Source organism: Antechinus flavipes, chromosome 6 (assembly GCF_016432865.1).
Source record: "Antechinus flavipes isolate AdamAnt ecotype Samford, QLD, Australia chromosome 6, AdamAnt_v2, whole genome shotgun sequence".
NCBI classification, from domain to species: domain Eukaryota; kingdom Metazoa; phylum Chordata; class Mammalia; order Dasyuromorphia; family Dasyuridae; genus Antechinus; species Antechinus flavipes.
The window spans coordinates 245,798,298-245,819,404 of record NC_067403.1 but is presented as its reverse complement, the minus strand read 5'-3'; the positions used below and the strand labels follow the sequence as shown (position 1 = coordinate 245,819,404).

General features: G+C 33.0%; 2 protein-coding genes across 3 annotated transcripts; one reads left to right on the top strand and one right to left on the bottom strand.

The window, feature by feature from the left end:
- The first annotated feature begins 2,810 nt into the window (after positions 1 to 2,810).
- LOC127540137 (olfactory receptor 5AL1-like) lies at positions 2,811 to 6,442 on the top strand. Of its 2 annotated transcripts, XM_051964712.1 has the most exons (2): positions 2,811 to 3,719; positions 6,181 to 6,442. In XM_051964712.1, the coding sequence occupies exons 1-2, from the start codon at positions 2,811 to 2,813 to the stop codon at positions 6,223 to 6,225; spliced, it is 954 nt and encodes a 317-aa protein (XP_051820672.1). In that variant the 3' UTR covers positions 6,226 to 6,442. The 2 variants fall into 2 exon arrangements, with proteins under 2 accessions (XP_051820672.1, XP_051820673.1); XM_051964713.1 differs by lacking the exon at positions 6,181 to 6,442 and having other exon boundaries at positions 2,811 to 3,752.
- A 5,784-nt stretch (positions 6,443 to 12,226) lies between these two features.
- On the bottom strand, positions 12,227 to 13,195 carry LOC127540127 (olfactory receptor 1038-like). The gene is given in 1 exon segment (XM_051964699.1): positions 12,227 to 13,195. A coding segment is annotated over 1 exon segment (969 nt).
- Positions 13,196 to 21,107: the final 7,912 nt, after the last annotated feature.

Below are 21,107 nucleotides of genomic sequence, written 5' to 3'. Positions count from 1 at the left end.
TCCTTCCTTCCTTCCTTCCTTCCTTCCTTCCTTCCTTCCTTCCTTCCTATTCTCAGTTTCATTTTTTTTACATTTATTTTATTGCCATCATCATATATTTTATTTATTGCTCTTATTTTGCCTATTTCACATTGTATCAGGTCAGAGATTGTGAATTTAAAAATAGAAGGGAACTTGGAAGCCATTTCAACCATTCTTTTCTTTTTATAGATCAGGACAGTGAGACTGAATGCTGAAGTACTTGTACCATGAAGTGACCATGTACAAGTACACAGAGTAGCACATGGCAAACCCAGGATTTCAACCCAGATTTGGTGGCTGTGAATCCCTGAACCACCCACTGTATCATACTCTCTCCATCATATCCATCTTTCCAATTTTTTTAAATCTTAATTCTTCATGTTTGTTATTTCTTATGCTATGGTAATACTCCATTATGTTCATATTTGGCAATTAGTTTATGATTTCCCTGTAAACAGACACTTAATTTGTTTTTAGTTCTTTATTATCTTAAAAAAAAGTCATTCAGTAAGTATTTTGGTTTTTAAGTAATTATGATTTCTTTGGGGATATGTCTTTTTTTTTTGCAATCTTTGGCAATATTTAACATCTCTATCTTTGTCTCAATTTTTCTATATCTTTCTCTCCCTCCAATATCGTTCCAGTGTATTACATGTCTGCTGATACTTGCATGATAAAAAAACTAAATTGCTATAGAGAAATAACATTATGATATAAGATGTAATGAAATTTTTGGAGAAAAGGAGGAAGGGAGAGGGAGAGAGAGGCTGACAGAAATATACAGAGTCAGAGAAAGATGAAGAGAGAGACAGAAACAGAGATAGAGACACAGAGGGACAGAGAGATAGGGAGACAGATTAAGTTGTTAAAACACTTGTGATATGCAGCCAATTCTATAATTCTTTATGTCAGGGTGTGTCAGGGCAGAAATTGTCACTAGTTGCTTTTTTGTGGGAAAGTATAAGGTAAGAACAAAAATGTCTTACTTCTTTAGAGTATCCAAATCACATTCATGTGCACATTCATGTCCTTCTCTTAGTTTATCCTTAACAAATATCCCATCAGGGAAGCAGAAAAGATAGGGTATTTCTCAGTTTCCTCACTTATAAATTGGGGTCAAAATATTATTAATGGCCTGTTCAAACAGAGTAAATGGAAGAAGTGGAACCTTTAGTCATAGTCCAGTATTTACCTCCATCACAGTGTTTTAGCCTTCAGTGTTCAGGATGTGTTCTAAAATATTATCAAAAATTGCTATATATTTATCATACATAAATCAAGAGTTTTTTTATTATTTGTTAACCCTTTTGGGGGTTTGAAAATGGCTATTGACTTTTTTCAGAATGATGATTTAGGCACATAAAATTACATATATAAGATAACTATATTTCAATATAATTAGTTTCATTTTGTTATCAGCATGTGTGTACACTGTATACATTGTTTCAATTAAAATGCAGTAACAAGGAAATTGAGGCACAATAAGTTTATTAACAGTGATGCATATTATTTTTAACAAAATGACATTTCTACTCAAAAAAGAAAAATGAACCTTGCGAGAAGGGAAAAAAAAAAACATTTTTTTTAATTGAGGGTAAGAAAGAAGGGTGTTGGGTAGTTGTAGAGATTTATGTTTGCTTTTAGCTAGAGCAAGTGGATTGGCTTTCAGTTATGGCTCATTAGGTCCCCCTCAGACTAAAAAAATATATTAACTGCTTTATGAGATTCTGCCTTAGTAATATTGACTAGAAAAAATCAAAATCATCTAAATCAGGACCACATAACTAGTCATCTTCTTAGGGGAGATCACATCACTCCTAAAGGCCCAGGGCCAGGCTGAGGCAGAAGAATTGACTAAGGGAAGGGGCCTCAAGCTGGTCAGTTGTTTATAGACAACAAACTGAAGAGTCAGATAAAACTGATTATCAAGCATATGTCTCAAGGGACTAATTGCAGGAGTTATAAAGTCATTTCCTTTCAACCATTTCTTAAAGCCCATTCTAACTATACCAAGTGCAGAGAGTTCTGGCATCTGTTAATCATTTCAAAAACAATATAGACTCAATTGCATTGTAAAATCGATACATTATAAATCAAAGGTAATATTAATTTTTATCTTTTCATAAATATATATGTGTGTGTGTGTGTATGCATGCATGCATCCATGCATCCTCAAGAGATCCAAACAGTTGATTCAGTTCTTCCTTTAGTCCCTATCACTCCAAAAATGGTTTTGAAAATTAGAAGATCTTAGTTCACATATAACACTTCTCTTTTGCTATTAAACAAAGGTAAACAAAATTTTGTAAAAGTCTGAACTTTCTTCATCTATGAAATGAGGGGATAGGATTGCACATAACTAAAATTCCTTCTTGTTGTGATATATATTTCCATCCAGATGTAGATGCCATCAATAATATTTTCCCTTTGTATTATTGGATGTAAAAATCTCTGTCTCTGCCTCTGCCTCTGTGTCTGTCTGTTTGTCTGTCTGTCTGTCTCTCTGTTTCTGTCTGTCTGTCTCTGTCAATCTGTCCTTTCTTTTTTTTTCCCTATCTCCTTTCATTTCATTTCTTTCTTTCCCTCTACAGATGATTTGAAAAGATACCTGATTGAAATGTCCACATGAAACAAGTGACTTTTGGTTGAAATGCAGACGCCTACTCTTAATCCAGCTAAAAGATTTTCAGTTGTGCCAGAAACTAATAACTTACTAGGAGGCATCTCCTGATATCCCTTATGTAAAAACCAAGATGACTCACCATACTTTTGCTCTACTGAGTCCTTTTATGGCTAAAAGTAATCACTCAGTGCTGAATGAGTTCATTCTTGTAGGCCTTACAGAAAATAGAGAGCTCCAGCCTTTTCTTTTGGCGTTTTTCCTAATGATTTACATGATCAGTGTTGTGGGAAACCTTGGGTTGATTGTCTTAATCCATATCAGTCCTCACCTTCACACCCCTATGTACTTTTTCCTCAGTCATCTAGCTTTTGTTGACTTCTGCTATACTTCCTCTATCACCCCAAACATGCTGGTGAATTTCATGCAAAAGGTTAAAAAAATATCCTTTATTGGATGCGCCACTCAGATGTGCTGCTTCATTATATTTGTAGTTTGTGAGGTCTTCCTCCTCTCCATCATGGCCTATGACCATTATGTGGCCATCTGTAACCCTCTACTCTATACAGTAGTCATGTCTCAAAAAGCCTGTATCCCAATGGTTGCGAGCACTTATATCTATGGCTTGTGTGTTGGGATCCTCCAGACCGTGGTTACATTCCACTTGTCCTTCTGTGCCTCTAATGTAATCAATCACTTTTACTGTGATGATATTCCTTTGGTTGCCTTGGCCTGTTCTGACACTTATATCCAAAATCTATTGATATTTGTCTTTGCTGGTGTCAACACACTTCTTTCTCTTCTGATTGTCCTGGTCTCTTACCTATTCATTCTCCTCGCCATTCTGAGGATCCATTCTGCTAAGGGGAAGCAGAAGGCCTTCTCAACCTGTGCTTCTCATATGGTCTCTGTCATCATGTTTTATGGAACGGTAATCTTTACTTATCTGAAACCCAAATCAAGCCATGCTTTGGGTACTGATAAAATAGCCTCTGTGTTCTACACAGTAATGATCCCCATGTTGAATCCCCTCATCTACAGTCTTAGAAACAAGGAGGTGAAAAGCGCCCTACAAAAAGTTTTGGGGAAAGTATGTTCCAAGAAAAAATAAATTATACTTATCTTAACATGAAACTGGACCATGTATAAATCAAATCAATCCATTTTTTAAAATGTGCCTTCTAAGAACAAGGCACATTGCCAGATATGAAGAAGCAATGGCAATTTTAAAAAACAAAACAGAACCAAAAAATTTTAAATGAATCATCAATACTTAATGACCTAATAAATTATTATTAATACCTTGGAAAACAATGAACATCAGCATGGCACAACAGACAAAATATGGCTGTTAAATCAAGAACACCTGGGTTTCAACTTTACCTGTGAAGTTATGAATGTTTTAATAATTGGCAAACCATTTAATCTTGCTCATCTTGTTTTCTTCTCTATAAATTATAAAGTGCTCTATAGACTTTAAAGTGATACATAAATGCTATTACTACTACTACTACTATTACAACTACTACTAAGATTACTACTAACCATTATTGTTATTGTTTTCATTATCATTACTTACAGAATAAGAGGTATATAGTGAGCTGTTTTTTTTTTCCTTAAAAATATTTTTGTGAATGCTGAACTCAATGATAAATAGTAAACAATGGTAAAAAAAAAAAAAAAAACACCCATTAAGAAAGGCCTGGTATATGAAGTTGTGGTATATGAAAACAATGGGATATTATTGTTCTATAAAAACGATGAACTGATTTTAGAAAGACCTGGAAAGATACATGAACTGATGCTGAGAGAAAGAAGCAGAATCAAGAATACATTGTACACAATAACAGCAAGAATGTGTCATGGTCAACTATGAAAGTCTTGGTTCTTCATAGTGGCTCAGTAACCCAAAACAATTCCAATAGACTTTGGACAGAAAATTCTCTCTGCATCTAGAAAAAGAACTAAGGATACGGAATGTAAATCAACACATGCTATATTCTTTTTCTGTTGTTGTTTTTTTTTTTTAATCTCTCCCATGATTTTTCCCTTTTGCTCAGATTTTCCTTTCCCAAAATGATTCATAAAGCAATGTGTGTTAAAATTAATAAAAAATTTAAAAATACTTGATAACAAGAACCAGGTTTATGAAAATATCACTCTATTATATTCTTCTCAAATACTTTAATAGTATCATATTCATTTCTGAGAATTACGTCTTAAAAAGGACATTAACAAGCAGAGATAAAAGAGGACAAGGAAGTTGCTGAAGCGATTCAAGTCCATATTTTATTAAAGATTGGCTGAAAAATGTGAGGATATTTAGTTTGAAGAAAGAAAACTTAAGGAAAATATGAATGCTATTTTTAAGCAACCAAAGGATTATCTTAGGGAAAAAAATAAGTTCTATTCTGGTAAATGATTTAATAACCACTTGTCCAGAAAACAAACAAACAAACAAAACTTGGTATACTTTATGTTTAATTTTTGTTATTATTTTGCCCATCATTTTCTTAATTTTAGACAATCAACAAAGTAATAAATCAAGCCTTGAATAGTAGACTGGTTGATTTAACTCATGCTAAAAATTTAGTAGTAGGCTCTATGGAGCAGATTTGAGCTGCTTCTATTATATACCTACTCCCATTTGATATTCTAAAATTCTATGAATTGTAGTATAATATATAAAGTGGTGTCCAAGGGTTATATGCCTTCTGTGCAAGAGAGTATTGCTCTAACCCCTTGTGTGTATATCTTTTGTTCCACCCAGCAGAATTGTTAAACATTTACCAGATCACTTTTACGTTGTTCCATTAACATTTAAGCTCACTAGAAGTCAAAAGGAATGGAGTCATCATGAAACAGGAGGTCTAGAGACTATAGGTTAATGATAACTAATATTTATAGCATTTTAAGATTTACAAGGTGCTTTACTTTCATTGTCTTATTTGATCTGGTGCTTCTTAGTCACAGAATCAAAAAATCTGCAGTTTAAAAATCAGAAAAATAAATATTCCTAGATAATTTCACAATTTATAAATGCTTCATTTATACTAACATGGGGAAGAAAAAGGCTGCTGTTTTATAGAAGAGAGGCGTTCCAAAGTTTTAGTGACTGAGCCAAGGCCCCATATCTACAAGCAAGTAAGGCTGGATCTTAGAAGCTAAGTTTTGAAATTACTGTGAACTTTAAGGCATAGAATGTTAAAGCCAGACAAGATCTATAGATCATCTAATTCAGGGATTTTTTCTGAGGCAGTTGGGGTTAAGTGACTTGACTAGAGTCACACAGCTAGGAAGTGTCTGAGGCCAGATTTGAACTCAGGTCCTCCTGATTTTAGGGGTGATGCTCTAGCCACTATATCACCTAGCTGCCCCAAATTCAGTGATTCATAGGATAGATTTTAACAGGTTCTTGATTTAATAAAATATATATTTTTTTATATTTTGAAAAATAAGCACAGAGACTATTTTATTATTTTTGTTTTTAGTCCTCTATTTTCTCCCTTCCTCTACCCCCTACTCAAACCAAAGAGAAGGCATTACAAAAATGCATGATCGTGCAAAACAAATGTCTATATTAGCTATGTTTTTAAAAAGAAAAAATGAGGCAGAGGAGAAAGAAAAAAAAAAGAAGGAAGGAAGGAAAAATGAAGGAAAGAAAGAAGGAAGGAAAGGAAAGGAAAAGAGGAGAGGAGAGAAAAGAACAGAACAGGACAGGACAGGACAGGACAAGAGAGGACAGGACAGGACAAGAGAGGAGAAATGTAATGAAGAAGGGAAGGAAGAAGGGAAGGAAGGAAGCAAGCAAGCAAGCAAGCATTTGCTTCAATCTGCACTCTGGTTCCATCATTCTCTCTTTGGAAGTATATAGCATGTTTTATGAATCCTTTGGAATTGCAATGGGTTATTATGGTGATCAGAGTTCCTCAATCTTTCAGGGTTGATTATCTTTACAATATTGTTCTTCTGGCCCTGCTGTCTTCATTTTACATCATTTCATACAAGTCTCCTCAGGTTTTATTAAAACTATCATTTTCACCATTTCTTTCAGCACAGTAGTATTTTATCATATTTGAATGCCATAATTGGTTTAGCCACTGTCTAACTGTTGTACATCCTCTCACTTTTCAATTTTTTGCCATCACCACCACCACAAAAGGAGCTGTTATGGATATCTTTGCATTTGTGAATCTTTTTCTTTTCTTGGATCTTTTGGTGACATAGCCCTAGTAGCAACATAGGTGGGTCAAAGGATATGTACAATTGAATAGCCTTTTGGACAAAGTTCAAAATGCTTTGAGAATGGTTAGTTGAGTTCATAGTTCTACTAACAGTGCATTATTATTTTCCTATAACCCTTCCAGCATTTGTCATTTTCTTTTTTCGTCTTCTTAGCCAAGCTGATGGGCATGAGGTAATACTAATAAAATATATTTTGAAAAACAATTTTTGGCAATCCTATGTATTTTACTTTATGTCTTTGAAACATTCTGAGAAGTGGTTTAGCAGAAGAAAGTTAAATTATTTCTTGAACGTTCTATTTTACCTTTGCTTTATTTTCCTTTATGTAACCAGTCATGTCCCCACCTCCATGATGCTTTTTATTCTGTAACCAATCACTTTGTCTTCACCTACCTAATACATACTTTAATACAGCAATAACCCTGATAGACATATAACACTCCTCTCTCCCCAAAAAAAGTCAAATGAAGAAAAGAAAAGGTACAAAAATATAAGATTTGTTTTGTGTGTGCGTGGTAGAAAAGACTGGAAACTAATGTAACATGTGTTGAAGCTGAACAGATTATAGTATGTCATTTTTTTAACTTAAAAAAAACATTTTGAATTCCAAATTCTATTCCTCCTTCCCTTACCTTCTCCTTTCCTGTAGCAGTGAGCAGTTATAGATTATATGTGTACAATCATATAAAATATTTCTGTTGGTGATTTTATACAAGACTCAAATAAAAGAAAACAAATGAAGGAAAATGGAAACATATTTCAAGCAATATAAATTCTTTCTCTGGAGGTGATAGTATTATTCATCATCAATCCTTTGGAATTGTCTTGAATCATTGTATTTCTGAGAATAGCTAAGTTACTTACAGTTCTTTATCAAAAAATAGTTATTCTTACTGTGTACAACATTCTACTGTTTTGTTCACTTGTATTAGTTCATGCTTTTTCAGATTTTTATGAAATCATCCTGCTTGTCATTTCTCATAGCACAATAATATTCCATCACAAAGAAAACATATGACATCTTGTTTAATAATCCACCAATTGATGGGTACCTCTTTTGGTTTTCAGTTCTTGGACATGTGGCATATGACAGTGGAATATTATTTTGTTAATTAAATATAAAAATGGGAGTCTTTGCATTATTAGTTTCAGGAATAACTTGAATACACTGAAGCAGAATGGCTTGTAGTACCGGGGAACAATTATATAATGACCATGTTTTTAGTATACCTTCATTTACTTTAAAAAATATTTCTCACTAAATGTAAAAATATTCCATTCTTTTAAAAATTAGTTTTGAGATCCAAATTCTCTTTCCTTTCTGCCAATCATTCTTTGAGAAGGTAAATAATTGATATAGATTATATATGTGAAGTTATGAAAAGCATATCTCTATATTAACCATGTTATAAAAGAAAATAGACAAGCAATAAAAAAAAGAAAGAAAATGTGCTTCAATCTGCATTCACAGTTCATAAGTGCTCTATCTGAATATGGCTAAAATTTTCCATCATGCATCTTTTGCAAATATTTTAGAAAATTGTCTAGACCAAAGTAAGTCCTTCACAATTGGTCATCCTTATAGAATTGCTCTTACTGTGTACAATATTCTGGTTCTGTTCACTTTGCTTTACATCAATTCTATAAAAATTTTCCCAATTATTTAAACCATCCTGCTCAGTATTCCTTTTAGAATAAGAGTTCTTCACAATCATATATCACAAATTGTTCAGTCATTCCCCACTTGATAGAAATCCCTTTGCTTACAATGTTTTGCTACCACCAAAAGAACTGCCATAAATGTTTTTTGTACAAATAAATCCTTTCCCCCTTTTCTTTTATATCTTTGGGATGCAAAACTGTAATGTTATTGCTGGGATTTTATTTTGAAAATTACTGCTTTGTAATATAGTTTGAAATCTGGCACTGCTAAGGTACATTTCTTCATAATTTTTTTTTTCCCTCACTGATTCCTGTGATGTTCTTTATCTTTTTTTTTCTTTTCAAAGGAATTTCATTGTCATTTTTCTTAGCTCCATAAAAGGATTTCTTGATATTTTGATTGGCATGGTGCTGAATAAATGACTTCAATTGGGCAGAATTATTATTTTTATTATATTGGTTTAGCCTACTTAGCAATAATTAATATTTCCCTAATTTGTTTAGATTCTATTTCTATTAGTGTGAAATATGCTTTAGAATTGTATTCATATTGAGGACAATTCCAATAGACTTGGGATGGAAAATTCCATCTGCCTCTGAAGAGGACTATGGAGACTGAATATAGATCAAAACATAGTATTTTCACTTTTTGTTTATTTGTTTCTTCCTCATTTTTTTTTAACTTTTTGGTCTGGTTTTTCTTAAGCAACAGGAAAAATATGGAAATATGCTTAAAATAATTGTACATATATAACCTTGTATCAGATTATTTGCTGTCTCAGGAAGGAGGGGAAAGGAAAGGGAGGCAGAAAATTTTGGAACAAAAACAAATATTGAAAACTATTTTTACATGTATTTGGAAAATAAAATACTATTGGCATTTTTTTTTTAAATGGCTTCATACAGTCCCTGGATTTTTCTTGGAAGATGGACTCCCAAGTGTTTTATAATGTATGCAGTTGTTCTAAATGGCACTCCTCTTTTTATCTGCCATAGATAACTGCTTATAAACAATACAAAAGGATTCTGCACCCCGTGAAAGAAAAGAGTCACTTGTAATCTTTTTTCTAACTAATAAGCCAATCCTCTTGACATATCTAGGCTGAAAGTCTCTGAAATTGTTGCTGCCTTTTTGATAAAGGTACCACTAAGGCCTGCTGCTGGTGCTGCTTCATGATGCTCTGGATCAGCCCCCATGTCAGTGTCAGAGTCATCTACTGACAGCTTCCTAAGTGTTCTCGGAAAAAATGTCTCATCCTGATATTTTCTGCCACTCTATATTTCAATTTGAGGCATTATTTTAAAGTTGTTTTGAGAGAAATGTTGTTGGAATTCAGTTAAGTAACTGCTTACACTTTCAAGATTTATCTCTATTATTTACATTTCCTCTGTCACTTTCTTAACTTTAGACAATGAAAAATGCAATAAACCATTCCCTGATTAATTAAATTTTCAGATCCCAGACATAAGTGCTCACATTGACAATTTAATAATCAGCTGTGAGGAGCAGATTTGAAGTGGTTCTACTATTCTCCTAACTGATGATCTATAATTCTGAGAATTATAATGTAATGTATAAAGTGGTATCTATGGGCTAATTTGCAGGAATGCATGAAGTCAATTCTAATCCCTTGTAAGAATGGATTATCAACATTTTCAGTGTAAACATTTATGCTGCAGAAATTGCAAAGTTTAATTTAATGTTTTGTTGATTGTCTAGACTTAAGAAATATTAATAATGCATATTATACATAAAGTATGAGTGTGTACTTTATTTTTATCAAGAGAACCAATTATTAATTTTTTACTAGTACTCCCTGGGTTGAGCTTTCAGCTTGCTTGAATAATAAACACAGTAAAATGCTCAGAAAATGAAGTCATCACCAGATAAGAGGCCTGGAAATTCAGCCTATGAATAATAAATGCTATTTATGTAGCACTTTAAGGTTTGTAAGATCCTTTAAATTCATTATCTCATTTGAGTATGACAGAATCACATGCTTTTTATATACAGAAAATTGACTTTAAAATGAGAAAAAGACAGAAAGACAATCAACTAATTCCTGGAAATAATCCAGAATATTTTTTAAAAAGTTAAACAAGAGGTGCAGAAGTCATTTCTTACCTGTAATTGACACACCAAAAAAACATTTAGGAAGAATAATCATTTTAGGAGTTTTTTCTTTCAATATTCAGACTGTTTCAAAAGACTTTGACATTTTAATGTAGATTTTAAGAATGTAAGGAAAGGTGCTAGAAGAATAGAAAAGTGTGTGTGTGTGTGTGTGTGTGTGTGTGTGTGTGTGTGTGTGAACCTCTATTGATTGGTCTGAATCTATGTCTGTATACATACATACATATATATATATATATATATACACACACATACATATATACATATATATACACACATATAAATGTGTGTATATGTGTGTATATATGTATACATGTATATAACGTGTGTTTTGATACATACACACTTCATAAGAAGACAGAAACTTCAAAAAGAATGTATCAACAATCAGGTTTGAGAAATGTTATCTTACAATAAAAACTTTGATGAATTATATAACTGATTCATTTAAAACCCAAATCCATCAAAAATACATACATAAAATAAACCTCAAAGCTTATACATGATTCATAATTCACAGGTTGCCAATTTATTCTATAACTGAAAATATGAATATGGACAGCAGACTTTATAAAAATATATTTCCTTTGAAATCCTATCCATAAAAAATTCATATAATACATGATGTCTTATTTGTTGTTTGGAGTTCATAATGGTTTTTATTTGTCTCACATGACATACTCCAAAGGCATTTTTACTTTCATTGTCTTATTTTTTTCTCACATGAAACTTAGGGTGGTCTCTTCTAGTCACAAAGAGAACTAAGAATTTTGATATTCTAATGGTCAAGTATAAGTTTAAAGGTAGAGTCTTGCCCAGGAAAAAAAAAATCATTCTTTGGTGGAGGAATTCTGAGCAATATCAAATGTTCTTCCACTGTTGCCTTATCAGGGCACAGAAGCAACCTGAGTTCTTGAAAGATACATCAGTGGAGGAGAAACATCTTCAGTTCCTCCAATTCTAGAATGGAATTGTATGACTACAATTGGCATTTTCTATATCTGAAAATCAATCTAGCTAAGTTTCATCAGATTCATGGGGATTATAAATCTACTGGAGAGCCTAAAGCATCACCAGAGGTCAATTGTTTTAATCTCCTTTTTATAGTTAAGGAAACAAAGGTCCAGAGAGGTTAATGGACTTTTCCAGGTTAGACAAATTAAAACCATCAATGTTAGGATTACCACTTGATTTTTGATTCTAGAGAATGTTCTTTTTAACTATAGCACCAGATGATTTACAAAGAGCAGATTTTTCTTTAGTATAATAGCTCTCCAAAAGTGTCTGTTAAGTTGTAAAGGATGCAATATTCACAACGAAATCATAGCTTCTTGTAATATTCAAATAGCAGGTACTAGGGATAAAGGTAACATTTTGAGGTCAAAAATGAAATCTTGCAACCTTTAGTAAAAGCCAGATTTGCCCCTTGTCAAATCAAAGTCTTGATATGATAAAGTTTTAACAAGTAAGTGACAGAAGTCAACTTCCTAAAGGCAACATAAGTGTAAGGAAATTTTATTCTCTTAAGAGCTTTTCCAATATTTTCATTCTTTGGCATGAAGCATTTTTAATGCTTCACGTCCTCTAGCTTGAGCTTTCTTCAGGGCCTCTTTTACCTCTTTGTTTCTTAAACTGTAGATTAGAGGGTTCAACATGGGAATCACCACTGTGTAAAAGACTGATGCCATTTTGTCTGTGTCCAGAGAGTGGCTCGACTTGGGCTGTAGATACATAAAGATCAATGTACCATAGAAAATGGTGACAGCCACCATATGGGAGCCACAGGTGGAGAAAGCTTTGAGTCTGCCCTCTGTGGAACGGATACGCAAGATAGCAGCAATGATGAAAATATAGGAGATGAGGACAATTGATGAAGAACAAATCATGTCAAATCCAGCAAAAGCAAATATCAATATCTCTTTTGTGTGGGTGCTTGAGCAGGCCAGAGCCAAGAGAGGAAGGTCATCACAATAAAAATGATTGATGACATTGGGGCCACAGTAAGTTAATTGGAATGTCACAATGGTATGGAACAATGCAACCAAAAAACTGTATATGTAGGGAACAGCCACTAACTGAATGCAAACTTTCTGAGACATAACAACTGAGTAAAGCAGTGGATTACAAATAGCTACATAACGGTCATAGGCCATGGATGCTAAAAGGAAACACTCTGTGATCATAAATGTCAGAAAACATCCTAACTGGGTTGCACAAGCATTGAATGAAATGGTATTTTTTTCCACTATGAAATTTACCACCATCTTAGGTGTGATAGCTGAGGAATAGCAGAAGTCAACAAATGCTAAATGACTAAGAAAGAAGTACATAGGCGTATGAAGTCTAGAATCAATCCTGATTAATATAATTAGTCCAAGGTTCCCTATCACTGTGACTAGGTAGATGACTAAGAAAACTACAAAGAGTGGAGCCTGGAGCTCAGGACGATCTGTGATCCCTTTGAGAATAAATTCAGTCACTTGTGTGAAGTTAAATTTTGCCATTTATTCCATGGATGTAATCTGTGAGGAAAGAAGAATGTAAATAAAAGAAGAATGTAAATATCAAATAAACGATAGGGATAACTATGGAGATGGATAAGTACTATTCCCTAGATCATTGTTTACAGGATGAAAAAGGTAACAGTGCTCTGGGAAAAAGAGTTCTGAACTTGGAGTCAGAACTGGATTTGCTCTCTGTCTCTGATGTTCACTAACTGTATGACTTTGAATATGTCTCCTCACTCTCCTGGATTAAAATGAGGTGATTGAGACAAATGATCTCAACAATGTTTTCTGGTTTTTATATTCTCTAGTTCTGTAACTTAGCCTGGGCTTAGAATCCTTTTGGTAGTTCTGAAGCATCTTTTACCAGAACTCAACTTTAGTTCCTATCTAGCTGAGAAGAGGAGTAGGCGTGACATGGTCCATAGAGAATTGGTCTTGAAGCCTGGAAGATCTGAGATCAAATTCTGCATTTGATCTCTATTGTCTGCTGGATCCTGAGCAAATCAGTTAAACTAAGTGTTCCAGGAACTGTACACAATGTAAGCTGTGGAGCAGATGTCAGCCTGCTTTGGGAGAGGGATTTTCTTCATCTAAAGAGTTTTATAGCAATGAAATCACAAGTTCAATCTCCTGATTGTGAAAATACTAATGTATCTGAGATTTTTAAAATAAATATGAAATTAGTGATTTTCCCTCTTAATTCAATCACTTAAGCATCACAAATCACCCATTGTGTACTAAGTATTGATTGAATATGTTGAAAGCATAAAGAGAACATGATTTGTGTTTAAATAACTCTGTTAAAGAACTCTGTAAACCTTGAAGAGGTAAAAAAGGACTTCATTATCATCTTCTTCACTAACAATTTTATTATAACTTGAGGGTATGAAAGAATAAGTATTTCTTAAGTGTCTACTATATGCTAGATACTGTAAGTGCTTTACAAATATCATCTTATGATCCTCAGAACAAATTTGAAGAAGATAATGTTCTGTTATCATTACTATTTTATTACCAAATTGAGGCAGATAGAGGTTGTCACTTGTCTAATGTCACACAGCTACTAAATTTCTGAGGTTAGGTTTGAACTTGGGTCTTCCTGACTTAAAACTCTCTGTATCTCCTGTATGACTTAGCTATCTCTCAGGAGAGCTACATGATAAAAAAATCAATCAATAAGACAAATATTTATTTAATATCAACTATATGATAAACATTCTGACACATAGTGTTGGAGATAGAAAGAAAAATATAATATAGCTCAACTTCAAGTAGCTTATGTTCTCTTATGAAAAAGAACATGAATACAAAGCAAACACAATTTCAAGAGAACACCATTTGGGAAAATCAGGAAAACTCTCCTGTAAGGAGTGAAAATAGAATTGAGTTTGAAGGAATATGTGAAGTCTAAGAGGTAAAGATAAGAATGTTTACTGCCCAGGAGTCAGGAGAGTTTTGATTCTGGCTTTCCCCCTACCATTAGCCCTGTAACTTTTAAGATGTTACTTAACTTTTTTCTCATATTCCATGGGAAACATTTGGGATTTCTAGACAGGGAAATTAATAATAAGTGTTTTTTTTAACTTAATTTTTAAGAGTGCAGTTGCCAATATACTAATGTATGTAGGAACATTACTATCAAAGCAGTTTTCTAATAAGTATAAATATGTGTGCATGTATATATATGGATACATTTGTATATGTACATACATATATACATATCAATAGATAGATAGAATTTGAGGAGATAATGTGTAATTATAACTAGAATAATCAGGGAACACTTCACATATGAAGAAACACCTGAGTTGGGACTTTAAGGAAGCTAAGGAATAAAAATAGGAAGGGGTGAAGAGAGACAGTATTTCTGTCATATGGAATAGTTTATGCAAGGGTACAGCTTGTGTGAGAAAGAGAAGGATTGGAGGCTGATTTGACTATAAAGTAGAGTACAAGAAACAAGATGATATTCATTAACTCTGGATAAATTACAAATGATAGCTAAACTGTGAAATCTAATTATCTTTTCTCAGTTTGCATCCTTTTAAGCTTTTCTGTCATACCTGATCTCATTTGTAGTGAGAAAATTTTCCGAGAAGCATAAAAACTATAAAAAAATTATGGTTAATAATACTTAATCTATGTTTGTTGACTACCCTCTCCTCTTTGATATTCTCTCTCATATTTAATGACTTTTCTCTCTCAGTTCTCCTTTTAACTTTCTGACTACCACTTCTCATGGTCTATTATTTTCAATGATATCAAGCCAAAACTTGACTCTAGGTGTACCACAAGATTTTGTCCAGGGTCCTTTTATTACTTTTTTTCTTTATGTATTTTTATTGGTAAATTCATCAATCATCATAGATGTAAGTAATATCTCTATAAAGATTTGCCATTGAGATTTAATCACTTAGTATAAAGTTTTAGTCTCATCTCTCAAAATGTATATCAAACTAAATGCCCTGAACACATCATTTCAAACCCACATGAAAACAAACCTCCATAACTTTTCTCCTAATATCCTACCTCTTTCATATGTCATTATCATAGGAAAAAATACCTTTCTTTCCCCCACACCCATGCTCATAATCTTATGCAATCCTTGGCTTTGCAATCTCATTCATTCCCACATATTCAATTTGTTGCTAAATCTTAACATTTATTTCTTCCCAACATATCTTGGATATGTTCCCTTCTTTCTACTGATATAGGAACCACTTTAAATCATTTCCTTATCACTGTGATATTCTCAGGGCATTCCTATTCTAAGACCCTGAAGAATTCCTGTTTTTTCCCCCTTTTTTCTTAGTCATTTCATCTTGCCCAGAATAAATACCATTTCTACTTACAAACCACCCAAGTGTGCTAAGAGAATAATACAAAGGGGAGGATATAGAGGCTAGATTCATCCTGACCTACCTGTTAGGTGTCAGAGTATTCTGGCTCTGTATGAGATTATTCAGAAAAGCCTTATTTCTTTCTTTTCCTTTACCTTTGAGACCAAACATGAAATTCCATGCAGGTTAAATAAAAATAGTGATAGTTCCCAAGGGAAGAAAGAACTCATCTTTTAATTGTATTTGCATAATTTAAAATCACTAAGGAAGAGAAGTCTCGAAACCAATCTCAATGGTATCTAATTCTATTTGTCTCCAGATTAATCAATATTTTAGAAGTGGAGTTCTGGAAAGTTCTGAAAATTGCTTGGGGTTGTACTTCTCCCTGTGCCTTTAATAATATGTTTATCTTTAGGTAGCTTTCTGTCTCTTTGGGTTTCATCTGTCAAATGATGATACTTCCTCTTGCTTGTCTTCTTCACAGAACCATTTTGATGACGAAATGGGAGCACTATCAAAAGTGTATTGATTACTATATCTATCACTGAACTTCACTTATTTGTCTGTTTTTATTAGTGAATTAATGGAGTTGATCAGCCAACAATCTCATATTAAGGTTTTATTTATGGTCTATTCATTTGACTAGAACCTTAGAATACAAGACAAAGTTTAAAAGAACTTCCATTCTATAGCAGAACTTCCATTCTATAAGAGAAATAATATCTATTGATATTCAAAATATATACAAAATAAAAGGAAATTTGTGTGAAGAGGTCCTTATGACTAAAGGGATATTGATAGTGATGATGATGGGAGGAGATTAAGAGAGATTTCATGTAAGAAGTAGTGCTTAATTAAAATTTGAGTTAAAATTTGAGTTGAATATACAGAAGAAGCATGGTTTAAACAAGCATAGTAGACACTTTATTACAATGACACAGAGAAGGAAAAAACACAAGGAAATATTATTCATGAGAAATAGCAGGGAAGCCAATTTGACTGAACCATACAATGCATTAAAGGGAGAAATTGCAAGAATCACCCCATAGTGGTTAGAATATTTTAAGGCATCTAAGTAGCATGGTGGAGAGAATAGGGTATTTCAAGGTACCAAGACCTGGATTGTGATTGTCTTCTAGGAAGTTATACAGTAACAAAGAACCTTGAGGAAAAGACAGGAAGCGGTTTGTGCCAGGTGAGTTAGACCAATAGAACTACTTCTGTTATCATCTCTTTTGGGAGCTGATGATGACAGCCAAAAATCTGATTTCATGTTGTATCCAGGAAACTGTATTTGCAGTGACTTTTTTATATCTTTTGAGAAGACTCAGAAAATGTAATGTTTGCCACCAAAATCCTTGATACTGTGAAATGGTTAAGCAACAAAAACTGATATAATTTTATTAGTGCAAATGATATTAAATGTGATACATAACTGGATGCCACTGGAGATTGAATACTACAGAACTTTAACTGTTTAGTAACCTTCTCTTCTGACTGGTGAATTTCCTAAAATTCCTTTATTTTGAGGAAGTGTACTATTCATTGCTCAAACTCACATGCCTGTTATTCTTGATTCCTCACTCTAAATCATCCCATTCAGCTGGTCTTTAATTAAGTCCTATTTTGAAGAACCACTTTTGCCAGCCATGCTAACTTTATCTCATATGTTCACTCATGACTTTTTGGCCATCTTATCATGCTTTCACAATTGATACTTTCCTTTTTCTTTTTTAGCTCCCATTTAATGTAGTGATTCTCATCAATATAATACAAGCTCTTTGTGGATAGGGGCTATCTCTCTTTTTGCTTTATAATAATTTCCAACACTTAGACAATACCTTACACATGATAAACACTTAACACTTGTTGACTTAAAACAAAATAAAACAGAATGGACTACATTTATTAGGAACTAGTGGATCTCCCAGAATGTGGAGTTTTCAAAAAGACTGGGTTGGTTACGTTATTGTAGAAGGCATTCTTTTATATTATAGCTTATATAAGTACTAGCTGGTCCTCTGAGATTCTGTGAAATAATAGATCAAGCCTTATATACAGGAAAGTAAAGGAAAGAAAAAAGCATAAAATCCTTCTATGGGCCCAGCACTGGCCTAAGTAATTTTTCAAAAATTATCTCATTTATTCCTTGCATCACTCCTGCAAGACAGGTGCTATTTTAATCCACATTTTACAATTGAGGAAACTGAGGCTAACAGAGGTAAAATAATTTGCCCAGGATCACAAGGCTAATAAGTGTCTGGAGCTAAATTTCAACTCAGGTTATTCTGATTCAAAACCCCATGCTTTTTCCACTATGCCATCAGTTACTTCTTACATATCAATGAAAATATCTTTGTAAATAACTATACTTTGTAAGTGATATACAACACTTTACCCTCTCCCAATTCTAGTGCTACATCAAGATCTGTATTCTGGATGTTACAGAAGCAATGGGAGTTTCTGCCCACATGGAAAACCTTCATTTGTAGGCTTCATGAAAGGCTATGTCACTTGGAGTTCGTCAAGCTAAGTTTAGAGAGGTTCTTTTTTAACTTGACTTCATTTCATAATGATGAAGTTTTCACTCACACTAACTCTTAAAAAATGAAATGCATAGTAACTAGAGCCAGGATGATCTGAGTTTGAATGTAGCCTTAGGCACTTGCTAGTTATATAGTCTTGAATGATTTGTTTTATTTTGATTGCCTCAATTTCTTTAACTATAAAATGGAGACTATCATGAGGACCAAATGAAATCATATTTGTGAAAAGCCTGGAAATGAGATCATGTTTGTGAAAAGCTTGGCTTGGTGTCTAGAGCATAGTAGGTAGACTTAGTAAATGCTTATTTCCTCTCTCCCTTCTGCTTCTTTCTATTTTACTCTTACTTCCTTCCCTCCTTTTAATTTCTTTTTTCTTTTTCCTCATTTCTCCCTCCCTCCCTCCCTTTCTTCTTTCCTTCCTTTTTATTTCTTCATTTCTTTATTTCTTTTCTTTTTTTTCTTCCTTCTTCTCTTTTTCATATTTTGTCTTTGTAAATTGAGTATGCACAGACAAGATTTCACTGTTAATCAAAATAAAACCTTTGACTTCTTTTTCTTTTATGAACCACTTTGTCTTTCCTTAGGTGTTTGTATCAGATGATCTAAACTGATGATTTTATGAGCCACGACCAACATAAATCTTATGATTCTCATAAGCTAAATTCAAACAATTCAGTAATGACAGAGAAAAATCATTAATGCAGGCTGTCACTTGAGGGATCTATTCATTGTACTCTACTGGCTCCATAGGAAGAAATCCTTTTCCCAGTGTATGCATTTTCTCTGATGAATGAGTATAAATTAATATAATGTCAAATACACCTGTTTAATTGATGAATTGGACTTAATAATAGTATCTTGCATTTAAACAGCACTTTTATGTTTAAAAAGCACTTTATTCATTCTCTCTCATTCAATTTATTTTTGAAACTTTGCAAGGTAAGTATTATTGTTATATTTATTTTGTGAATGAGAAAATAAGGTCTGAGAGAGATAACATAACTTTACTGGGGCTGCCCAAAGTGGAAATGCTAGAGGCCAAATTTGCAATCAAGTCTTCCTGACTTGGAGTGCATTACTTTACTCATTGTGTCATCTGCATTGTTCCATCATTTTTCTATGTTATTAATATTTTCTTAAGTCTACATCAAAGCTTCCTAAACTGTGGGTTGTGATCTCACATGAGTTTGAATAACAATATGGGGGCTGTGAAAAATTTGGCAGCAGCAAAAGGAATCAAATATTTCGCCAAGATTTAATTCTTTATATAAACATAAACAAGTACATCCATTTCATTAGTATGCAAAATGGATGTTATATTTAATAAATAGCAAAATTTCACATATATATATATAACAAAAAATTTTAAAAATAAATTTCTTTGATTATCTATAAATGTTTGTTTTTTATACCAATTTTATATACGAATTTGCCTGGGGTTGTAGAAAAATGTCTTGGATGAAATAATGTTGTAAATGGGAAAAGTTTAAGAAGTCCTGGCCCACACACCCTATACCAAAATTAGTTCAAAATGGGTACTTGGTTTGGAAGTAAATGGTGATAGGAGTCATAGGTGACCAAGGGATAATTTACCTATCAGATCTGTGGAGAAGGGAGGAATTTATGACCAAAGAAGAACAGAGAACATTACGAAATGCAAAATGGACAACTTTGGACATTACATCAAAAAGGTTTTTTTGCAGAAATAAAACACAAACAAGATTTAAAGCAAAGTACAAATCTGGGGAAATATTTTACTATGAATGTTTCTGATAAAGGTCTCATTTGTAAAATAAAGAACTATGTCAAATTTACAAATCATTCTGCAATTGATAAATGGTCAAAGGATATGAACAGACAATTTTCAGATGATGACATTAAAGCCATCTATTTTCATATAAAAAAAGTTTTAGATCACTATTGATTAAAGAAATGAAAATTAAAAAAAACTCTGAGATACCAACTCATACCTTTCAGATTGGCTAAGAGGATAGCAAAAGATAATGATGAATGTTGGAGGAAATATGGGAAAACTGGAACCCTAATGCATAATTGGTAGAGTTGTGATTTGATACAAGAATTCTGGAGAGTAATTTGGAACAATGTCCAATGTCTGCTATTGCTACTACTGCTGCTACTACTGCTACTGCTGCTGCTACTGCTGCTACTACTACTTCTACTACTACTACTACTACTACTACTACTACTACTACTACCTGAATTTTCTATAGGGATTTGAAGAATATTTTACATACATTATTTTCTTTGGTACTCATAACAATCCTATGAGATAAATACTATCATTATCCTCATTTTATAAATGAAGTAACTGAGGCTCAGAAAATTAAAATGACTTAAGGTGGCATTAGAACTCACACGGTATAATTATACAATGAAAACAGAATCTTTAGTAATAGTCTTAAAGCTATTTAAAATAAAAAATATTTTACAGTATTTTATTTTCTCAAATATATGCAAAGATAGTTTTCAAAATTCATCTTTACAAAACCTTGTGTTTTAAATTTTTCTTCC